We start from the raw sequence: 24,026 nt of genomic DNA, 5'->3' as shown, positions 1-24,026 counted from the left end.
GGACACTTTCAAAAATCACAAAAGTTGGTCTACCGAGATTGAAAACAGGTGATTCTGAAATATAAAAAAAGGTCACCCACCACTTTGCTGAATACCGACTCACAAATGACCCGCTCGAACGTCCGCATTACCTATTTCGCGTCATTTATGCCGATTTTCAGTCGAATTGCCAAAAAAGTGGACATTTAGGCGTCCTCGGACGACATTTTGTATTTCCTGAAAGAGGACACATCCTCCTAAAGTAGGACGTATGGTAACCCTATGATATGAAAATTAGGGTGATTATTTTTTTCCCAAAAACGGAAGATTATGCACTTAAAAATTGAATCATCTACAACAGTAAGCATGGAAGTTGACTACAAGGTGAAAACTGTCAAATGATGAGGTCCCCGACAATGCACCCTCTGCGACACCAGCCAAGTGCAGTTTGCAAAATATTTTGACTTTGTAACCAATTTTGACAATTTTTTGACCTAACAATACAAATTTGACAAAATTTTGACTTTTTTTGCAATGTGAAAAAAGGATCGCCCCAATGATAACATACAATATGCAAGATCAAAATTTGCATTAATAGTAAATTGCATGTGTGGTGTATACGATAAACTGTCTCTGTTCTCATTAATTCCGTCAATGGTCATTTCTCATTGTGGGTCGCACAATAAAACTTGCATTAAAAGTGTGTCACGAACCGAAAAATGTTGGGAAGCACTGGTTCAGAGGACGCCGCTGTACTGTAGCTGCAGTTCTTAGCGACTAATTCGAGGCTCCCAAAACGCCTAATTGTTAACTAAATGAAATGGATAAAAATCGCAGCTAAATGCATATTTTGGACCCATCACAAACTTCTGCAATCTGCATACACAAATCATCAAAATTCGTTTTTTATTAACAAGCAGGGATTGTTGGCCCACAAGTACAGGGCTCACAACCATGATACCAACGAAATCCGTAGCACTATCGCTTTTTAATCGATTTCAATTTCCGAGACCATGCATGGCTCCTGGCTAAGGCAAGTAAATTCGGATTACGTCAGAAATTGTATCACCACAAGCAGACTATGAAAGTTAACGTTTGGCAAGCGAAAATCAAATCAAAATATTACCATAGTTCATAAAACGTGCACTTGCACGTATCCAAGGAGTGGATCGAGTTAAACAGTTTGGATCGACAGCAGATATGCAAAAATAAATTTAAACATTGCAATATAACAAAAGCTTATTTTAGTAGGTAAAGCACGCAACTTTGTTGAACTTACATCACATTAACTTGTGTAACTGGTGTGTTGTGGAAGGATTGAGGTATCCTTAATCTATCTCCTACTTAAATAACAACGGACATGATGTAGCAAGGAGCATCGGAATGGCTGAATATTGTAGATGGCAAAAGTATGGCACTTAATAGCGTTAGAAAATTCGAAGATCCTGAAACTGATGAGTGCACGTTGTCAGTATCGAATGCTTGTCAATTCACACTAGGAAGATACCTGCAAAATAGGATACATATTGCGATCGTTGACAATGGATGTACAAAAATACGCGAGTATGTGCATGGTTTTCTGCAGAACAATGTTCACATAAACAAAATTTGGGTGGCGACTAACACACTGCATCACCGCAAGGCCAACGCTATCTTATCTTTGTCTAGAAACGAGACTCCGTTGATACAGAGCTTCTATTTCACGGGAACAAAATCCTGTCTAGTGGCTCTTCCTGCTTAGAGACTTGCTAACTGTGAGTGTTTAGCAGTCTTATTTCGATGTTAACACAACCACTGAACCAGAGTAGAAGAATAATATGGAGCCCAAGTTATACGGATGAAACAAAAGAAATAGTTGGAGCTCAGGTATCTGACAATTTGCAATAATGCTTGCTTGCTTGCGAAGAGACAAGAGAACACCACAATTCAATAAGTCAAATACAATTAGACCAGTGGTTCCCAACGTGGGCGATTTGGCGGTCTAGGGGGGCGAAAATGACGAAGGGGGCGATAGGGGGGCGAAAATGGACAAAGGGGGCGACGGGGGGGGGGGGGGTGATGACGTGTCAAAACAGATGACCTTTTTTTTAGTCAACCCACGGAAATTAGTTACAAAAGTGTCAAATTAGGCTTCGAGCCGAAAAGTTGACCCTTGTTTTTAGTCAACCCATCGGTGATTATAGTTTGTATGCCCAATTTTCGGACACAAAATTTGGCGGGCGATGATCGGTGTTGAGCTTGAAAAGTGGGCGATGGGTCGAAAAAGGTTGAGAACCACTGAATTAGACAATTTCAGAAGCATATTAGAGAAAAAAACGAAATACAAATAAACCACGATGGAATTCAAGGCCCGTTTGTGTCACCACAATCATAATGTTCAGTTGCCGGTTGCTAATTTATTTCAAATTTCAGCAGGTAGGTCTCTCTTTTAATAATAAATCGACAAGCAGTAATACTCAATCAAATCAGCCATGCATCCGAGTTTGCTGAAACCTTGAAGCGAGAGTGCAAGAGAATTATAATGCAATCGACAATATAAGTAGGCCTACCAAGCGTTAGATATAGGTCGAGTCATACAGGAAACAACACACCATAAATTGAATTTCAAATTGAGCGTTATTCGAAAAGAACTCACAGCTATCTTCAACGCCTGGTCGATATCCTCTATCAAATCCTTCACGTCTTCCAGGCCGACAGACAATCGAACAAAGTTGTCCCCAATTCCTAACTGTGCCCTTTGCTCGGGCGGTACAGATGCATGCGTCATGATGGCGCTGAACAGAAAACGAGAGAAGCAATTCACAGGGATTGAACGTAAAATTGGAGACGAGTCTTCTTACGGATGCTCAGCAAGACTGTCGAACCCTCCCAGGCTCTCGGCTAGGATGAAAATCTTCATGCTAGATAGGAATTTCTTGGTCTGTTGCAAATTGCCTTTCATCCAGAAGCACAGCATACCAGAACAGCCCGTGGCCTAGGAATGTTATGCCATAAGACACGGCGCAGCTCTACGTATCGTGTAATGGTTAGAGATGATATGGCGCTTCGACGGTCAATTCATTAACTTTCCAATGTCTGTGCAAGAATGTGCATGATAACATTTGACTACAAGGCTTTTTCAAGGTTGAGCAGTTGTGTTTTTTTGAAGCCCAGTCTGTGAAAAAAACATTTTGAAACCGGTCAACAGAGCAAAACAATGTTCCCGATCCCTGGATTAGATTATCATTAGGCCAAGTACCTCAAGCATATATATTCAGAGCTTAAATGCGCCTCAGGCATCCACAATTGTACTCGGTACATCGCTAATTTTATGTTACTGCATCAAGTTGACTAGCTAATAATAGCGTTTTCAAATTAATATGACAATGACATCTATAGTACGTACCTAAACCTGTCTATATATGAATTTCTGTTGCTCAAGGTATTACTGCGTGGTAATACTCAACTTGACGATCAATACTTACAAGTTTGAAAGGCTATTTCAATATTGTAACAGTCTAGAGAGACGGTTGTATGAAGTCATCAATGTGATATACGCAAATTTAATAACTAGGTACATACCAGAGTAACTAATCCAATTGAGTATATGAGCAGAAAAAGGAATGAACACTACACTGGTAATAATAGTCTGGTATGCAATAACGCGGCACTGCAGTCCTGATAGCTTCGCAACCATCAAACTAATTCAGGATGTCAAGTTTAGCCGGAAGGCAAATCACTGAATACATTTAGTCAAAATACAAGCTACAGTGAGTTAATAAGCCCAACCACACCCGAAGAGTACAATTAGCATGAAAACTTGAACTAAATGCAGAAAACAGTGTTGATGGGCAGTTTTGTTGTCAAATTAGCTTTGCATGCAGGCAATTAGATTTGTATGCAGGATTTCCTAACAGGAAACAAGATGTACATTTCAATTCGGTCATAAAAATATATGCAGCAATATGTTGGTTAACAGATACCTTTACTGCGTGAATGAGATACAGCATGCATATAGCCCATATCTATCACATTGACAGCGATATACTTCCCACTGAGTACAGTTAGGAATAAGGACCACTTGACTGATGCAATATAAACACCAAATATAAACACCAATTATTACACGTATCAGAACAAGTAGGTTGATGATGTAAACCAATGTATACAACACGTGCTGCATAATCTTTTATAAACAGAATCTCTTGTGATCTACCTAGTCATATTTTCCAATGACAAGATGCAGACTGCAGAGAGCACCATAATTAATTGGAAGTCGTGACACAAGAGTATACACCGAGTAGGCTACTATTCCACTATTTCACCTGTTTTTGCATGATCTCATACTGAGGATGCGACGGCAACCCGGCGTATTTCACTTTTTCCACTAATGGATGCTTTTCAAGGAATTTTGCAACTTCGATAGCGTTCTGCTGATGTCGCTCCATTCGCAAAGCGAGGGTTTTCAGCCCCCTATTGGCCATGTAGCAATCGAACGGTGACGGTGTTGGTCCGGTGGCTGAGAAAATGCACAATATCACAACGTCGCATAGCAGAACATGTAGAAAGCTGGCTTACCGTACTGCAGAAAATACAACTTGTCCCTTAACTCGTCATCGTTGACGATGATCAATCCCATGACCACGTCCGTGTGTCCATTCATGTACTTTGTGGCTGAATGATAGCTGATGTCTGCGCCGAGAGACAGAGGACGCTGCAAGAATTAGCGGGAGGTATAACAGAGCAAGAAAATATCATCATTCTGAAATAAAGTTACCTGAAAGTAAGACGACATGAAAGTGTTGTCAACCACGACCAGAATATCCTCATGTCGATGGGCAATTTCTGAGACGGCTCGTACATCAGTGATTTTCATCGTGGGATTGGTAGGGGTCTCGACCCAAAGCAGCTGTTACAAGAAATAACTGTTCACTGATTGAGGCGTGTTGCATCATATCGTTATCGTTACAACCTTGGTGTTGGATTTGATGGCCTTTTCTACGTTTCCAAGATCTGTAAAGTCGACGAAGGAGAACTCCAAATTGAATTTCGAAGCGACGCGGCGAAAATACCTGAGACACGAGAAATCAATTCACGATGTTTTTGAAAGGCTAATAATTCGAGAGTGCAGTATAGATGACAAAGCTTAGTTTTACACAATCATTATTGAGTAGCAGATCACTGATTAGATATCGCTTAGAATGGGTTGTACGATTCGAATCAGGAATCAAATCAGGTCTTTCAAATATTGAATAACAAAAACACCAATTCCGGCATCATAATTACTCACGACAACACAATATACAAAACAGTTCCGAAAACAAACCTGTTTGTCCCACCATAAACGTCGTCGGTGGTCACAACGTGGTCACCGGCTTTTAGCAGATTGATGATCGTTTGTGTTGCAGCAAGGCCGCTGGAGAATGCAAGACCTGTTGCAAAATTGACAAATGCTTCTAGATTAATCCCTCGCACGATTCAGGAACGACTTACCATGTTTGCCCCCCTCGACTGCTGCGACACACTTTTCCAGACATGTCCTGGTCGGGTTGCCACTTCGGCTGTATTCATACCCCTGCAAAATAGCAATAATCCTTTGGCACATATTTTTTGATGTTTGCAATTGATCTGACACAGTACAGGGAAGGGCCGGGCGACTCTAAAGTGATCAGTAATGAAGTATAATTCTTTGTATGAGTTGAAGTATTTTGACGCACTTGCACAGCTTACTGAAGTCATTTTGTCAAACTTCTACAAAACGTTTTCTGAAACCTAGCAAAATACAATTTACCAAGGATATATGCTGGTAGTTCTCTATGCCAGGGGTCCCCAACCTAGGAGTCGCGACCCTAACGGGTCGTGTGCCTACACTCTGCGGAGACGAAAATTCAGTACCATTGAATATTACAAGAATTCCATTCAAGCAGACGCTATCGGCGGCCTACTTCAGAAAATTTTAATACAATAAAAAAAAAGACCAACGAGGCATGCGAACCCAACATTCAAGGTAGGTATCAGATCAATCGAAGCGTCACTTAAAAGCGCCACCTACTATAACGCAAGGTCGGTGTTTGGCCATCACATCAAGATTAAAGTGTCGTGAGTGCCATATAAATTGATAAAATCAAAACAATCCATTTTCCTTCCAGGAAGACTCAGGTGACAGCTTTGTGTTAACAGTATATATAAACACACGCTCAGTGCAGCAGAATAACTTATAGATCACTATCTGTGGTTCGTGTGTCGAATAATTTAACCTATCAGTGGTTGGCTACTTTGCTCGGATCAAATCAGTCCGAAAGACCTATATAGCCTACGTTGCTACAGCCTTGATTGATGGAGGTTGGCAAGTTCATAGTTGCATAAAAAGGTTGGGAACGCCTGCACTATACGGTACCCCCCTGCTCTATCTCTGCTCAAGAAATGGATTTAGACTTGAACATAGAATCTGTCAACCCTTGAATGCTCATGCGAATGAATTATTCGAATGAAGACGAGTCACATATTTGATCTTGAAAGTGAGGAACTGGGCAATGTGGGCATGATACAAAATGACTTGAGTCTTTGCATGACGACTTGGTTTTTGAAACTTGAATTTGGAAGAGAGTTTAGATCTGAAAATTATTAATCAGAAGTTTTTGTACAACTGACCTAAATCGTACTTTTTATATGTTGGTCCGCTATTGGGAAGCTTACACTCATTGGCATTATGAAAATCGAATCCAAGGAGATATTTTTACTTTATACTTTATTTATACTTTTCAAACCAAAATATTCATTGTGTACACATGATCAGTAGGCGGTTTGCGCACCTCTGGTATAGGGGCATCGAAATCATAATTCTATAATGGCAGAAGGCTGCTTTGTCGCAGCTGATATAGTCATTTCCTTCAAGAATTCCCACAGCATTTGGTACTGATAATTATCATGCTGGCAATATTGAAGCAGTCCATTCCAAGAATGTTTGCACCTGTCAAGACGAATAAATGTCAAACCATTCATCATCAATATTATCTGGCCCAGAGGTCGTGAAGATATGAAGGCAGTAAATATTCACAAATTGATGAACGGTATCAAATGTGAATCGAATGAGTCGAATTGTAGCAATTTTCTTGCTGTGTTCAGAGACTTCTCCATTTTGAAATCTTTTGTTTTCAAGTAGGTAGTAAACTCGAGTGCCATTGAAAGCTTAAATTAACATACCACAACAGACTTCTCAAAGATGTTCGCCTTTAGGATGAATTCAAGTAGGAGTTACACAGTAAATATTAGCTTGTATTGACTTTCGAGGTTTATTTACGATCAAATTCAGGCACTCGGAAGCCTTACTATGTGGTATGCTGTCTGCTCACTGTGACCCTTTGCCGTTGAACATATTACCGACTCTGGTTAGGCTTAGGCACAGGTGGTTGACCTTGTTGTAGCAGTCATGCGGGTATCGCTACATGTGCAATGGTCTACACTCCTCTGACACCCCCCTTACCCATCATATCAACAATTATGCCCTTTGTCTCGTCTGTATGAAATGACGTATTACTAACACCAACTAGTGTCTATTATGCACGTCAACCCAGGGTCATGGGGAACACTTTGTGATATCACTGTTAATCAAGAAGCGCCTATTCTCTATCCAACTACAAACTTAAAAAGAGATTTTCACACAATTTTACTCAAAGTGGACGCTCGATTAATAGAATAGCACTAGGCTCTAGAACAGTGGTCGGGAACCTTTTTGGTCCAAAAAGCCATATTAGCCGTATTTTTTCTATCTCAACTCCCAAAGAGCCATAGATGTCAATCAACTGTTACGTCACAATTGAAAATTCATCACGTCATGGTAGCAGTAATTCGAATTCGGATTCCTCGTGCGCGTCATATTTTCACTGTAAAAATGGGTATGTAGGCTATTGTACGAAAACAAAGCTCGAAACGAGAGGTAAGGCACAGACGGGCCAAGCCTCACCACTGATACCACAATTCATCGTAAGTAGCTTAGAATTTATCATAACTGATATTAATCGAATGTAACTGTCACACTGATCCCGAAAATTTAAATACTTATCGACTTCTCAATTGTCAAGGTATTCGGCGGTAACATAACGTTGCGCTGCACGTATACATTTTATCGCCGTTACTACAAAGCTACTTACTAATCAAGAACGTGGATAGCTCTGGCGTTGTTTGTAATTCGAGTTTGTACTGGGGAATGTCACGTCCACGGCAGTTCATTTCGCGCCGTAGATCAGGAAGACACTGTGTATTTGAAAACTACGTTTTGAAATGGGCGTCACCATGTCTGCTATGGTCTTTGATTAATCAACGTGTCGCACAATTCAAGATTTCGAGTCGAGTATATAGAATTCGCGAGTGGTATTGACCGCCGGCGTGACAGTAACTTAAATTTTATGATTTTGAAAAGAGGGGGACTAGGCCCCTAAACATGAAGTCGGCATTGTCTTTACCTCTCAAAGACATGTTTATACTGTCACGAGAATAATTATTCCGGCTGTGATGAAAATTTGCCAACATGTCGCTGCAATAATGATCAATTCAGTACAAAAATAAATATTTCGCAAAGAGCCATAGCTTATACCCAAAAGAGCCATATATGGCTCGCGAGCCATAGGTTCCCGACCACTGCTCTAGAAGATGTCTAAGAACATTTTGAATTACATAGCATCCCAAAACTATAACTTGAGAGATCCTGCTTTCAAGTTGAATATTAACTTACGGAATGCTCCCCTGGTGCCTCCTGTTTGAACGTTGTAGCAAGAGTGATGGCAGGTACAACCAGCTTGGATTTCCATTGCTCAGGGTCTTGGCCAGCATGGATAGCATCAGTACAAAACCTGTAAGAGCGGAAATAATTGTGGACAAAAGCTGAATTTATACAAAGTAACATTCCTACCCTTTAAATGGCGGCAGCCAACCAGTCTTGTCTCCACTATTTGCCATGGTCGGTGAATATATATATTTCTATAGTCAAGTATACTTGAATAAAATACGAAGAGACAATGACTTTATCTTCGATAACCTGATGCAGATCTTCGCATATCCTAGGGTTATCCCGATCTAATTCCAACTGACTAGTACTCGCCAGGAGCCAACGCAATATATTACTTTTACCAGCTTCATTGCCACGACTGACAATGACCGCTGTCCCGTCGATTGCCGCATCGATTTGTAGTCAGCAAATGCTACGTGCTGACGGACGTCGGCATTTCAAATTGAAAAAAGGCGGTTTGAACGAGACGTTGCGATCACTCACTCGCTACTGTACTTCAAGCCCTCCTCACTCCTCTATCTCGCAGAGCTAGTGTTGAATGATGAAAATATTAATAAACTAAATTGAACCTTTGCATTACTAATATACTCATTATGTCAACTTCATATTATGTAGGCTTACCATATTTTGAAAATGCAAAAAGAGGACACTTTTTCAGAAATTTGCAAGATGCAAAACCGGAGTAGAATTCTCAAAAACCGGTGAATTTTTCCCACTTTGCGGTCGGTTGACTAAAAAAAAATGGTCTTCACTTCCACTCAGATCTCAATATAACGTTTTTTACTCTACATTGCCAGGTGGATGACTAAAAAAAAAAAAGGTCTTCATTTCGCTCAGAGCTGAAATCACCGCTTTTCCTCCGAAATAACCGCCGGAGCTTCACTTCTGCGCTAATTTGCGGCATATCACTCGCAATTTCCTCTATATCTGACCTAAATTTTCAAAAAAGAGGACAAAATCTCAAAAAAGAGGACAAAAGGGCGTCCTCCGAGGACACTTTCCAAAACGTCAAAAAAGAGGACAAATCCTCTTAAAAGAGGACGTATGGTAAGCCTATATTATGACAAGTCGTGGCTACAATTTTTGACACAATTTCTGTGTGTCTATTATGCGAATCGGCCTGGAAAATCACTTTCAAGACGAGATGCGTCGGTTCGGTTTGTTAGCAATTTTTATCAGTTCAATACACGTCGATTCTTGGAATATAAAGCTGATGACTGATAAGCTTTACCTGATGCAGACATTGTTATAAAAATGATGTTCGAGAAAGGGAGAGAAGATATTCTTTTTCGCCTGCACTATCGAGATGCATTGACGACGAAGTTGCGATACGACCGGGAGGTCACCTAGTCTGCGCCCCCGTTTTATTTCTCCTCCATGCTATCCGTGATTGCTGAGCGCCTAGCAGGATAGCTGCGGATACAAATTTTCAAGTCTTTGGTATGACCTAGCCGGGGATCGAACCCACGACCTACCGATCGAGAAGCCGGACGCATCACCATTACACTATCTCGAACTCAGAACAGTTGCAAGATGAGGCAATTGTTATTCGTTTTACGTGTTGCAGATTTAGAATTGCTTCCTGCGAAACATTTTGATGTGACCGCGAAGTGAATTCGAGTGGTATTCATCTTTCCGTAACAAAATAACATTGAATTGGAAAATATATAGACCTTTCTGTTAGAATTATTCGATTGGGAAAATTGTATTCGAGTTTCACACGATGCAAGCCAAATGGTGGTTATCACGAACAATCCAACATATTTTGTAAATATCCCTATGTTGGGTTCGGATAGAACACGTGGGCTGCGTAGACGGTATGACCCGCCCGAAAATATCCCCGCTATGCTGATATCTGGGTCCGTTGTACGTAATCTTTTTTTTTACATACAGCTACTGTATGTCCGACGTATCAATGTCGGTCACATCTGTACAAGTGTACAGTACACGAGCATTGCAACTTGTTATTAACGTTATGTCGATTCTGCAGATCCAGTTATTGGTGTGAGATTTGTCGTAGTTCGATATACGTCAGGAGTAGGCTATTCCTTCTCACAGGTAGCGAAACATAGTGGGTGTAATCTGTCATTTCGAATTAGGCTATATGTATTGTATAGTCATTATATTGTTTATCCCTAGTTTCGTACCGAATAACGATGGGCCTGCAAAGTAATCCTTGGCGAACCCTTTTTTATTCAACGACGTCTCTGTATAAGCCTTCGTCTTTTATACATATCCTTTACTTTTATATTTTATTACCTTTTATGTACAGCGCCCTAGTGTAGTAATGATATATTGTTATATTCGGCGCTCTATAAATTATTACATTATTATTATTATTATAAGCCGATTGCTAGTCTGCTAACTGTAATTACTAGTAGTACTAGTAGTAATTACATCCCCCATCATTTTCTCGTTTTTATCATCAATCGCGTATCCTGTCTAACATCCCGATTCTGATGACCACGACCGTCAAATGAAGTTACCAATGAATTAAAAATAGGAATTATTGCAATTACACGAGTGGAACTGATCTGGTATCAATCAATGCAAATCGTAATAGGTCTGGTCAAGAAGAAGGGATAGTCTTGTATGGGTTCAAAATTCCCTTTGGATCGAACAAATTCTTCAATTGCTGCATTACAGAGACGGCGGACGAATGCTTGCTCATGCCGATGAAGTCCTTTTTCTTGAAGCTATAAAGCACGAAAAAACAAGTGAGTTAATATAAGTGACAATGAGGTTAACTGAATGAAACGTTAAAACAGTTTTTAAAGTGGTTTTGAGGGAAAATGTTCTATTGTTACGACTAAGCAGTAAGAATGTCACAATTTGTCAATATTGTGCAGCAATTTGAAACAAAACTTGTCAGAATGGGCGCAGCCAAATAGTATCAGTCACAACACCCCGTCAAAATTTTCAATTTCAAACACCGCGACATCATCTACTATGACAACGTCACATTCTTGGTGAAGATCTTTTTGTTTCTCCCAATTTTTTGTCTTTTAGAATAACACAATGATGGGAAAATATGGCGAAATGTTGTGACAGTAACGATATAATTTTAAAAGGCACTTCATAATGAACTCCAAGGAATTGCAGCAACTAGAATGTTTGACCAGGAAACGAAGATAATGAATTGATAAATGAGAGTAGATAACAACTATACATCGCACAAGTAACTTCTGTAATTTAGCTTTTCAATGTACCCCTACTTTATTATATAGCTCAATTTTGCTCGTGGAATTTCGCAGCCCCTTCCCCAATCCCTAGTCGAGTAGAATTTTGACCATTAAGATGAGTCTGATCTACAGCATAGGCAAACTGAGAAAAATTCCTGCTGAAAACTGAGTGGATGCAAATCAAAGTATCAATAACAGGTGATTAAATTTCTGTCACTTTATTGAATCCCACTCGCCAATTGCAATGTACCACTCTCGCACGTACTGAATGGGATACCGATATTCCAACAAGAATATCCGAGGAGCGAAGGACTCCCAGCGCATCCAAAAGCGGATAATATGCGGACAATTTAATTTACCCGAGCCCGTGTTCCGCGCTGACACTCCCTTTCATCTCTGAAGTATACTCGTACACGAATGGTTCGATCTTTGACATAATTTCCTGATCATATTCATCAGTAACTAGATTTAAGTGCAAATTGCCGTCGCCTGGAACAATAAGAATATGCTGTGGGGCAAAGTTCGTTACAACAGGGATTAGCGATATTGGCCATGTATTCAGTCATATTGCTTCATTTAATCATAATCATAACATTTTTATCAATATTGGCATAATTATATCACCCTATTTTCTATTACTATGAAAACTGATCATGGTAAATGGTTCTGGCAAATGTCACCGTGTCGGTTAGAGTATCAGCAAGGCAGTCAATACTGACATAAACCTTTTATTGTTTGCAAATGTGCAAGTGTATAAATGTTTGCATACATCTCATGCTATAAATCAATATCATTGCAATGCTTGCTAGTAAAATTGATTCTAATCAAGGATCTTGTATGTTATGAGGCTACTAAGTAGCATACACAAATATACCATTCCATAGACGCGACAATGCCAACCAAATTTGTGAATGCAATTTTGTGCAATTCCAGAACCATAGTTTGGTTATCATACGCAAAATTCTCTGATTATTTGAAGGTCGAATCCGAGAAGCACAACTTACCCAGGTGGCCGTATCCATATACTGTACATAAACCTTCCATTCTATCCCTCATGATCTCTACGAGCTTATACATTTCGTTGGTCGGTAATGAAATGTCGTATTTGTAAGTGTATCCTCGTTTTTTCAACGCTTCGGCAATCGTTTCTCTTAGGCTCCATATAGCCTGCATTAAAGATACAACATGGCAAAACAGGGTATAAAACTACAAATAAACGCCGCTTCACACAATGGATATACATAGTTGCTTTACTTTTGCTTGCTTAGATTTTTTAGAACACGTGCATCACGCACGGTGAAAGTCTCACCCTTCGAATTCTCTACTAGTTACTGACGATTACCGCTGACGAGTGTCAGCCAAATGTATTTGGGTTAATTTCAATATGAATATACTATTCAATTGTATATTGAAGTTCTGTACCTCCAAGAAGCTCATGCTAAGTTTTGTCACAAAGACAAGAGAATGCTGATCAACAAAGTATATCGATAGTGTAATATTCGACTGCCAAAAAGAAATGATACCATTTTGAAGCAGTGTTGTGATCAAGTCACTACCTTCAAGTCACAGGTCAATTAGAGTCATTCGACATTTTGACTCGAGTCAGGTCATTCGATTTTCGAAGGTGACTCAAGTCAAGTCGAGTCAAGTCACGAATCAAGTCATAAAGTCATGTCGAATTTGCAAAGTTTGAGGCATTATTCAAACCAGATGATTGAATTTTTTTTGTGCATTTTGTGATGTATTGAACTGATAAAATTGCTAATAAACCAATGATGATGATGATGATTCACTATTAATTGTGAATCGAGTAATAAAATCAAGTTAATTACCCGTTCAAAAGGGCGTTGTATTGCTCCCATATACGTAGAACTACTAGATCTAAGGCCACGTCAGCAACTGTCCGTCAAATAGATGACAGAGTATGAAATCTTGTAGGGTTGAAACAAATTGATATGATGCAATGCACAATCCACTAACACATCCATATGATACAATTTAAGCATGTGCCGATTGTTGACAAGTAATATAAATGAATAAACTAATATATCACTCCTTAAGCTCTAATCAATTTGTTTGCTGTCAACGTAAAACGTGAAACCAAGCTGCACAATCAATAGTTGACTGGTTTCTCACACAGACCGTATCAGCGTGTCAAGAACATGTATGTACTTTACAGCCAGTATGGGTACAACGATTTATTCGGCATTGATTACTTGAGGACTCGAAATTGACTCGGAAATTTTGCTTCGAGTCACGAGTCAATCGAAATTTTTTAGACGCCTAGCCAAGTCGAGTCATCCCAAAAAGTTGACTTGAGTCGTCCCAGCACTGTTTAGAAGCCATTTAGGGAATTACCCAGCATTTTTCTAACATCGATTGTGAAGGTATAAGAAAATCTCTCATCTGAAAATTATATGCGAGTTGAGTTATTTCAATTATACAGTTCATAGTGTTGGTCCGTGGCTTTTGATGCGCACCGATGAACATTCGTTTCATACACGGTCCAGCATTTTTTTTCTCATAAATGTAGCTTGAGTAGCAACATATTTATGACTTTGGTAGCTATCCCCGCTAGACAAGATTTCATTATATATCAATTATAACTAAGATACGAGGGTCGAGATACAGTAAAAACTGTGTCATTGATCGGCAGTACACCAGTGTTGGGATGACTCGAGTCACCTTTTTCGTATGACTTGACTTGACTCGAGTCACTTTGCTAAAATGACTTGACTTGACTCGGCGTGTAAGAAATGTGGATTGACTCGTGACTCGGAGCAAAATTCACGAGTCAATTTCAAGTCATCAAGTAAAAATCACCTTATCTTGCATATGTTCGGATTGTTCGCCAAACACTTGTGTAACCCATGACAGCGACCAATCATTCAATGATCGTGCGTTTTACTGATCGTCAAATATTCTCTCACAAATATATGGACCACAAACGAAGTGATCGAAGCTACAACTTACGTTGTCGTAAACTAGTAGTAAAGTAATTTAATAGTAAAATATATATTTTTGTTCTCTGTTTTACCTTAACCGAACCTCTTGTTTTATTTAAATTGTAATCGAATATAGTTTATATACTCTTCAGCCATTGGTGCAGATTCGAATTGTATCATACCAATATTATGTATAAATGGATGATACATTGCATCTTATCAATTCGTTTCTCGATTCTTTATCTTGACTAGTAACTATAAAATGAGGCTATGCAATTACTTACGTAGTTTAACAGTTCTGTTTGAGCGATACAGCCCCTTATTGCATGTATTTGGCTATTCAACTCTATATTAGTTCTTTCGTTCATCGGTTCAGAATCAATGACCAATCAATCTGTTATTCAGACACCTAGCGAAATGCAATGACGTAATCACTAATCATGCTTCATACTTCGAAAAGCCGACTTGACTTGAATTTTGACTTGACTCGTGACTTGACTTGACTTGACTCGAGTCACCTCCAAAAATCGAGTGACTTGACTCGAGTCACCTTTGAAAATCGATTGACTTGACTTGACTCGAGTCAAAATGTGCGATGACTCGAAATGACTCGTGACTCGAAGGTAGTGACTTGATCCCAACACTGCAGTACACGTGTCGGAGATGAAGCAATGACGGAGTAAGAAGCCTACCTCTATTTTACCAAGGTCAGTTGCAACTGTACCATCTTTTGCGAGTGCCGATTCCAGGCATTTTTCTACAAACACAGTCAATTTTTCTTCGTCATGCTGAGCGTTTGAGCCTAAAGGTAGATCAAATGAACAGCGACGTTGGTATCCTACAGTCTATTGCCTATAGAGCGACAATCACCTGAAGTCTCAACAAGCATGTAAAACGGGTAACGTGATATTGGATTGGAATATCCAAGCTGGGTCTGAACTTCCTGCATGCAATCGTGATCCAAGAACTCAATGGCTGATACGATTTCTCCCAACGATCGTCGGGCCAGTTTCATCATCGAGGTAAGATCCTCAAATGAGTCCGCACCTGCGCATTACACAAAGCATTAATGGAACTGTTGATAAATCTTATGTGAATCAGAGTCAGTTGATAATAAAGAGAAATAACACAGGTGCATCGGTGAAGCCTACTTGTAAGTTGACAGACTCTGTCTTACTCCACATCTATCAAACACTCGTCATCTATGCCAAATATAGCTCACACAAGCTGCTTGAACGTTGTATCTCGGTTTTAATTGATAGTGAGTTACTAATATAGAACTGAGCTGTACAAAATCGAGTATCCGGGTGATTCAACTCTGAGTTGAGTATTAAGATCCGACACGAGTCGAGTAATCAAGTATTCTGGCAACAGTGATAATGACGTTGTAAGATCAAATAGCGGTACTTTTTTTTACATCCACAAAAAAAATGTTGCTAGTACATGTCATCCAAAATAATTTCCTTTATGCAACATGTTTTTAATGGCGAACCGAGGTTCTGGAACTGCAGCGGTGAAAATGAAGTACCGGTAATGGAAAAATAATTTTCGTTGATAAAATATTACCCTTGGTTTGATGATGTATATTTTCATTACTAAAAAAAACCTCGTTACTCAAATCGTTACAACCAGCCCTATTTAAAACCCAAAATGATTCCATCTAATTAAAACTGTATCAACGCTATATGTTTTAAGTTATTCCTTACATTGTCAGCTGTGAGAAGTAAGTATACTTTCTTGATTCCGAAATATTTCCGGAGAAGACTAAGCCGTTATCGACTTAATTTTGTAACAAACTTGTCTGTTGTGGTTAACAGTTCTCGAATTCTGTCAATTGGAAAATGGTGTTTTTGTAGAAGTTATATCCTACCGTAATAAATGAAACGAATTCAGGACAAAATGATTATAATCTGTACCGGTATGTAAGCTAGTTCTGAAAAAACAACGTCAGTGTGGACATCACCAACTCGCCTATGCCAGATAGCCAATTATACTGTATTAGAGTGCAGTAGTTCAGGAGAACAAAACAGTATAGCTTATGAGATAGCTATGGTACCGAATGGACTTTCACTAACCAAAGAAGGCTAGGTTGACACATGCTGGTTTGATGGGGGTAAGCAAAGATATCTCTGTAATGACGCCAAGCGTTCCTTCAGATCCAATTAGTAATTGCTTCAAGTCATAGCCGGTGTTATCTTTCCGAACTGAGGTCATCGTGTCAAGTACCGTGCCATCTGCCAATACCTGTTCAAAGCACATTGATGTATTTGAACAATTGATAATGAACAATTTAATGGGAATGAATACTCTGAACACTGAAAAATAGTGTTCAAGCATACTACTTACTGCTTTAATACCTAATACTGATCCTCTTAGCGATCCATATCTTAAAAACCGGATACCGGCTGCATTTGTCGATAGGTTCCCACCAATGGTACAGCTTCCCTTAGCACCAAGGTCGAGAGGCATGATCAAGTTGTGTTCCGAAAGTGATTTGTTCAGATTTTCCAAAATACAACCAGACTGACATATCATCACACCTGTACAAATTACATGAACATATCATATCTTGGAAGAGAAAATATGTAGGATAACATTGCAATTGAAGTATGAAGACAGGCTAACTAAGAGTTACATTTGTCTGCTAGACATCACAGTTGAAACTCAGTCATTAGTAGACCACAATCGTTTCTGCACAGGACTGTCCCCAGCACTCTACCCGAATGCTTGTGTAAAAATAAATTATAATCAATGACAGTCACTGTAGCCAACAAATCACAAAATGTAACTTGTAAACCAGCTTACAACACTTGATTATACACATTCAATAACATACTTCTTTTTTATGACAAAGTCAGTATGTTACACAGGTTAGTAACTATGTGCATATAGGTTTACATGGCACATGGATCTACAAAAGAACTATAGAAGATACATTCCTGACAGATGCAGATAATCTGAGCACAGTACCTGATAACGTGTCAACCGAGAAGATCTTATTCATCAGTTGAGTGGAAATGATCACCTCATCAAATACTGGAACACTGCCACCAACTAATCCAGTGTTACCGCCCTAGGAAGTGGAAAAAAAATACATTTACTAAAATAGATTAGGCGGCCCAATCAAAAATGGGCATCAAATAGAATAATGTGTGATTTAGTTCAACACTCTGCGTCATTCAAACACCGCTGTAAAATGATATCCAAATTAAATTATTGAAGCATCTTTTCCACTAATGTCATTTCAATATTATTGTAATGCCATTTTTATGAGAATTCAACATGAATTTCCAGATATTAAATACTAGTTAGTAGTTATCCAAAATATTTTCCAGAACACAACTGGCAGTATTGTAAGTTGATAAATATCATGAGATCAAGGTGCAAGTAGCTTAAAATAGAAGAGCTCTGCCATATAAAAGAATATGAGGTCAAGTGCCAGAGATAACTTCTAATTCCTATACTCAAATAGAACAGCTTTGTGGGAATGATGATAGAAATACAGGAACGCGCTCCATTCCAATATATTCCACGCAGGAACAAGATTATTTCCTCGGAATCGGTTGTGACTGACATAAGTTTGCATGCTCAAGATACCGTCATCAATATGAAGATTGTGGAATTTCCAAGTTTGAAGTGACATTTTGAATATATACAATACACAGAAGTCCATTCTTTCTTGATTTCATACGAGTCTGCTATAAGCATCATTCTCGATTTCTATGATCATTCTTTGATAGACACATGGGTTTAGAATATCGGAAAAACGTGCACAGATAGATGAAGTCAGAGGCAATACACTTCAGCATACCAAGATAGAAACACTGCATGCTCACCTGCGGGCAAACAGCCAAGTTCTTTTTATAGCAATGTTGCATTATAGTTGACACTTCATCAGTATTTCTGGGCTTCAGCATCACCTGATGAACAGTTACTTGAATGCTGACATGGGTACGAATTTGCAGCAATGTCATCGTTAAATTGCATGTGAGCATTATAATTCTTATTCAACTATGAGATATGCCTGGCATGTATGCGAGCTTTTTATGTTCCTAGTCCACATACGCTACCAATGGAAGTATGGCACAGGAAGTAGTGTGCGGCAAACAGCAACCACATCCTTATCACAACCAGAAGGCTATGAACAACAAAAAGAGCTCAATACTATTTCAGATCTGACATACAAGTAAATTAGTACATGTACAGAGTGAAATTGCATGAAATTGGGAAACTGTGGGTGAAATTTGGAAAGCAACCAATTAATTGCAAATGTAGTGAAGTCGGTTTTATTTTCGAATGTTTTAATTCCCACAGCCCCATTTTTTCAAGTCAACTTAGATATTTTTCCAATTTGTTAAGCATTGTAGTAATTACATCATAATAACGGGATGCAGATGCACAGATCCTCATATTTCAATAACGGTAGTGTCAGTGATTCATAGGACAAGATCTAATGTCTAACAATACATCATAGCCTACAGAGAACATCAATGCCGTGCTATCAACGGACCTAGCCTATTCACCTTGCTCTGTCCCGCTACTGTCCTGAGCCAATCTTCATTGTAAGCTTCCAATTCCGTAGCGTCAGTAACAACTCTATGTGGTTCAAGCATGTTACGAAATACTCCGATATCATCCTGTGACACGGAGCCATACGGCCCTCTCTTGACGTTATACCGATCGGCGGTCAGATTTGATTGAGAACGAGAAAGCCGTGATGAAAATATGCATCGTAAGAATTGACCGCGGAACAACCTATGAAAAAGACGGTAAAATTCATCAATAAACAAATTCGAAGTATCTAGTTCCAGATGAACAACGATATAAATGGTTGTGTATTATATTGAAATGCCTGACAAGACCGGTGGTGCGAAAATAGTACAAGACTGCAACACTTAATTGAGTAATCAAGCACATTGTCTGTACTAGAATGCCTCAATATTTTCATCAGAAAGAATTTTTCACACTGTTTTCAAGTTGGAAGTTCTCGATGGATAGATTTGGATTAATTTTGAAAGGGATGTCATTGAATTTGCTATCACAAGTATTTTGCAAGAAAACAAAAGAGACACATTACATCAAGGTACTTTTAGATATGCCAGAGTAGTTTTTAACCAAGATTTTTCTACTAGTATTTGAAGTAAATCTTGGCTGTCCTGACAGGAGTGGCAGTGTCAGCCAGGGGTAAACTCAAATATTTGAAATGTTTATTGCTCCTACGTTCATCGTCAGCTTTTCCTCATCAGTAACTTTTGAATGGAAAACTATATCATTTCAACGTATCATAGAGACTATTATTCGTAGGAATCGTAGCCCATCATACTCACTTATTCAATTGTATCATTCTTTTCACTGGCATTGCTACAGCACTGGAATGCATTTTCAAGACAATAATGTTACAAACAATCAAGTCATGCTTTGCTGCCTATACCTACATTGAAAATATAGCGATGAGGATGAATTTCACAAACATTGTAAGACATTACATTGCATTGTATAAGACAGAGGGAATAGCTTCAACTCTCAAATCAAATGATAGGCATGGTATTATAATAATTACTATGACAAGACTTTGTAATATTTGAATGTTGTAATATCTGCTATAAGATAATGCTTGTCAAAAAGACATCCAGCTGTTTTAGTATAGCAACTGGAACGAAATGGTCCAGAATTTATCTTCAAGCTATAGCGACCAACATCCATCAATTATCATTTCAGTCCCATTGACATAATCAGACTCGTCCGATGCCAGATAAAGCGCTAGCTTTGCAATTTCCTCCGCCGAGCTAAACCTTCCGACTGGCGAACGGGCCTGGAACATTTTCATCGAGTCTTCTGGATCCATTTTGCTGTTGGCAGTGATTCTTTCGCGGAGTGAAGGAGTGTCCACGGTACCCGGCATGATGCAGTTACAGCGGATGCCCTTCGAGCAAAAATCGGCCGCGACCGATTTCGTCAACCCTACCACGGCGGCTTTTGTCGTTTGATAAATACAGCGCACTGCTACACCTTTCTTGACAGCCGCCACCGACGACATGTTGATGATATTGCCTTTGCCATGCTCGAGCATTGCTGGTAAGAATGCTTGAATCATCAAAATCATACTTTTGACATTCAGACTCATGGAGAAGTCAAACTGTTCTTCAGTACAGTCGAGCACGGTTCCATGATGGACGAATCCTGCAACATTGAATACAACGTCAACGCGCCCAATCTCTTTTGCGACGGCGTCAATATCTTTCTTGCTCATCACATCCAACTTTCTGACAGAGATTCCTTTGTTCGCTTTGAGCTCCTCCAATTTTTCGGTATTTACATCGGTAGCTATTACTTCAGCACCTTCCTCTGCAAATGCGATAGCCGAGGCACGTCCAATTCCTTGCGCTGCGGCAGTTACAATAACTTTCTTCCCAGACAGTCTCATTTTCTATATTCAATTCCTTACAATTTTTATTGGAATACACCTGATTATTAGAGACATAATTGAAATTGAGGTAGCTTCCAAGCCTTCCGGTTCTATTGCTTGGATAAGAGCTAGAGTCATATAATCAGCTGTCCTATTTATTTTCATCTGATCAATGTACATAGTACTGATAGTGATACACAGGACACAATGCAATGTATTGAACAGATAGGAGGATGTCGAAACGAACAAGTACGGTCTATCATTCGAACAAGGCCACTGAGACTTCAACTTCACAGAGTTGTTTTGACTTCATCCCAGTCTCCTCACTCCCATTATTATCAAACATGACATTTCAGTATTGCTTCTAATTTTTTAAATAACTCAAGTATGTTTACCTACTTGTGCTAGTATGCTACTTTCTCAAGTCCCACATTCAGATATTTGAATGGGTTAATATCAGCGATATTTCCATAGCCTTTATAAAGGCTATGATAGTTCATGAAAAATTCTGAAAATTTTATATGTATAAAAGACCTAGCTTTGGTTCGGTTTATTAGTAACTTTTATCAGTTCAATACACCACAAAAATGCGATACAATGAAAAGATAGGAAGGTGTCGAAACGACTTGGAGTAGTATTTGGAATAAGACACCCACCTTGGCCTAGGCGATGTATGAAGAGGAGGCATGCACACTGAATGAAAAGTGGAAGAAGATAGTATAATAAAAAGCAAGCGACAAAAAATGGGGTGGTATGTCACAGGAGCCAGGAGGCGAGATCGATAGGTCAGGCCACTATATTCATGGAGGGCTATAGGATATAGAGTCGAGACGTATTTAGCTTTGCCTGTCAAATGTCTCACCATAGCCTTTATAAGAAGAAATTCACGTCACTGCTTCACTCCATACAGCCGAGCGAGATAGTGTAATGGTGATGCATCCGGCTTCTTGTTCGGTAGGTTGTGGGTTCGGTCCCCGGCCGGGTCAGACCAATTGACCAAAGACTCTAAAACTGATATCTGCGGCTATCCTGCTAGGCGCTCAGCATCCACAGACCACAGATAGCATAGTAGAGAAAAAACGGTGCTGGTGCTGCAGTGCAGACTCGATGACCTTACGGTCGTATCGCATCTCCGTCGTCAAAATCCTGTCGATGGTGCAGTACAAAATGAATACCCCTTTCTCTCTCTCCCCATACCCGGCCTTTCAATCCTGGCTATGGCATCACGCGATTTAGATTGAATACTACGAGTTAACTCTGCATTCTGCAACCCAACTGACACAATCAGCACGAAATTTGCAGACATTGCAGCGGTGTGATTGCCGCGTGAGGTAGGGGTGTTTGAATATAGATAACTAACCTACGGATAGATGGGCAACACGTGACTCACGGTCGAGTGATGCGACAACGGCAGATTTGTTGTCGCTTCATAGCATGAAACGGGAGCGTAATTGCTAAGCCCATAGATGACGACCCGAGCGCTCAAATTAAATAAAGTTGATCTTATTTGAAAGCTACAGTCGCGCTGATTCTGATGATATACATTAAGCTTTCATCAAGGTAATTGAACCACCCCGAAATAGCCTTCAAAGCCTGAAAATCGGCATTTTTCTAAACAATTGCAATGGCGCAGCACAATGACCATAATAACGGTCCGTGCGTGGTTGCGATTGCTTAGAACAATGCCGATTTTCATATTTTGAAGGCTATTTCGGGGTGGTTCCATTGCCTTGATGAAAATTTAATGTATATTATCAGAATCAGTGCGACTGTAGCTTTCAAATAAGATCAACTTTATTTAATTTGAGCGCTCGGGTCATCATCTATGGGCTTAGCAATTACGCTCCCGTTTCATGCTATGAAGCGACAACAAATCTGCCGTTGTCGCATCACTCGTCCGTGAGTCACGTGTTGCCCATCTATCCGTAGGTTAGTTATCTATAGTTTGAAGCACGCAAAATGAATTATGGCTCATCCTTCACTTACTCATGGACGTGAACAACTGAACATGGACATTGTACAACTGTACATTGACCCGAACGTGTTGCGCTCTCGGTCGTGCGCCGATGCAGTTGCATGCTGATGCACTGTGGTACAGCGAGTTGTTGCGTATCTCTACTCACTTAACTATCTTGTAGCACTATAAGTTCAGATACTTCGCTATGTCTTCATTGTAATATCGTCGAAACCGTCGACCATTTTCCCCTGAATTGTGCAAGATATGATTTTCAACGGTCCTTTCTCATTGAGTCATGCCGTAATCATGACATCGCATTCACGACTTATAACCTCTTGGTCTTTTTGGACTTTTTTGGTCGAGGTGGTCTTTACTCCCTACTGATATTACATGTTATTTTGTTATAATGTCGTGATCTCTTCACCTTCATATGAGTGTGACACCACAAATACCACGAAACCATCGCCGAAAAGATAAATTTATTGTAATTAAGTAAACACGAAACGGATATTTCACACATGTATTTCTATGACGCTATTGATATATGAATTCGATGTCGGTTCCGGACAATTTTTTTGACATCATGGTATCCATCATTTCAGACTGGCTGACGGTGAAGGTGTCTTTCCATGATCCCACTTGTCCTGAAACAGATAATTTTTTGAATAGCGTTTCACACATCTCATAGCGGATTCGATATGAATCCAATTGAACAATATTTTTGTCACTTTAGTGAAGTACCGCGCTTTTCCGTGCATGAAGTCTCTTTCCAAGCGTCTTTATAGTCAATATA

General features: G+C 39.5%; 3 protein-coding genes across 4 annotated transcripts; all 3 read right to left on the bottom strand.

Annotated features, from left to right (window-relative positions):
• Window positions 1-868: 868 nt before the first annotated feature.
• Window positions 869-20,303, bottom strand: LOC145434086 (cystathionine gamma-lyase-like). Its single transcript, XM_080311384.1, has 12 exons — window positions 20,294-20,303; window positions 8,867-8,947; window positions 8,690-8,807; window positions 5,452-5,533; window positions 5,285-5,390; window positions 4,931-5,030; window positions 4,736-4,867; window positions 4,537-4,672; window positions 4,284-4,477; window positions 2,820-2,953; window positions 2,615-2,753; window positions 869-1,486 (listed from the first exon to the last, which is right to left on the bottom strand). The coding sequence occupies exons 2-12, from the start codon at window positions 8,911-8,913 to the stop codon at window positions 1,475-1,477; spliced, it is 1,200 nt and encodes a 399-aa protein (XP_080167510.1). The 5' UTR covers window positions 8,914-8,947; window positions 20,294-20,303; the 3' UTR covers window positions 869-1,474.
• On the bottom strand, window positions 11,233-22,567 carry LOC145434085 (D-2-hydroxyglutarate dehydrogenase, mitochondrial-like). 2 transcript variants are annotated; one of them, XM_080311383.1, is made up of 11 exons: window positions 22,139-22,567; window positions 19,394-19,625; window positions 18,707-18,790; window positions 17,841-17,943; window positions 17,217-17,410; window positions 16,946-17,114; window positions 15,741-15,917; window positions 15,563-15,672; window positions 12,930-13,092; window positions 12,285-12,414; window positions 11,233-11,439 (listed from the first exon to the last, which is right to left on the bottom strand). In XM_080311383.1, the coding sequence occupies exons 2-11, from the start codon at window positions 19,481-19,483 to the stop codon at window positions 11,313-11,315; spliced, it is 1,347 nt and encodes a 448-aa protein (XP_080167509.1). In that variant the 5' UTR covers window positions 19,484-19,625; window positions 22,139-22,567; the 3' UTR covers window positions 11,233-11,312. The 2 variants fall into 2 exon arrangements, with proteins under 2 accessions (XP_080167509.1, XP_080167508.1); XM_080311382.1 differs by lacking the exon at window positions 22,139-22,567 and adding an exon at window positions 20,198-20,337.
• Window positions 20,302-21,631, bottom strand: LOC145434087 (dehydrogenase/reductase SDR family member 6-like). The gene has a single exon (XM_080311386.1). The coding sequence runs from the start codon at window positions 21,292-21,294 to the stop codon at window positions 20,554-20,556; it is 741 nt and encodes a 246-aa protein (XP_080167512.1). The 5' UTR covers window positions 21,295-21,631; the 3' UTR covers window positions 20,302-20,553.
• Window positions 22,568-24,026: the final 1,459 nt, after the last annotated feature.

Source organism: Botryllus schlosseri, chromosome 2 (assembly GCF_051294905.1).
Source record: "Botryllus schlosseri isolate E-star chromosome 2, Bs_hap1, whole genome shotgun sequence".
Classification (NCBI taxonomy): Eukaryota; Metazoa; Chordata; class Ascidiacea; order Stolidobranchia; family Styelidae; genus Botryllus; species Botryllus schlosseri.
This window is presented reverse-complemented; position numbering and strand designations above follow the sequence as displayed.

What these genes read in the sequence shown, in the direction of transcription:
- LOC145434086 (XM_080311384.1), bottom strand. Translation starts at nt 8,913, where the DNA reads ATGGCAAATAGTGGAGACAAGACTGGTTGGCTGCCGCCATTTAAAGG. An exon ending in AGTCGAGGGGGGCAAACATG is followed by an intron (nt 5,391 to 5,451) that starts GTAAGTCGTTCC and finishes ATTTTGCAACAG; the next exon opens with GTCTTGCATTCTCCAGCGGC. An exon ending in TCATGTCGTCTTACTTTCAG is followed by an intron (nt 4,673 to 4,735) that starts GTAACTTTATTT and finishes TAATTCTTGCAG; the next exon opens with CGTCCTCTGTCTCTCGGCGC.
- LOC145434085 (XM_080311382.1), bottom strand. Translation starts at nt 20,250, where the DNA reads ATGCATTCCAGTGCTGTAGCAATGCCAGTGAAAAGAATGATACAATTG. An exon ending in CAGTAGCGGGACAGAGCAAG is followed by an intron (nt 18,791 to 19,393) that starts GTGAATAGGCTA and finishes ACTGTTCATCAG; the next exon opens with GTGATGCTGAAGCCCAGAAA. An exon ending in CAGTATTAGGTATTAAAGCA is followed by an intron (nt 17,115 to 17,216) that starts GTAAGTAGTATG and finishes TGCTTTGAACAG; the next exon opens with GTATTGGCAGATGGCACGGT.
- LOC145434087 (XM_080311386.1), bottom strand. Translation starts at nt 21,294, where the DNA reads ATGAGACTGTCTGGGAAGAAAGTTATTGTAACTGCCGCAGCGCAAGGA.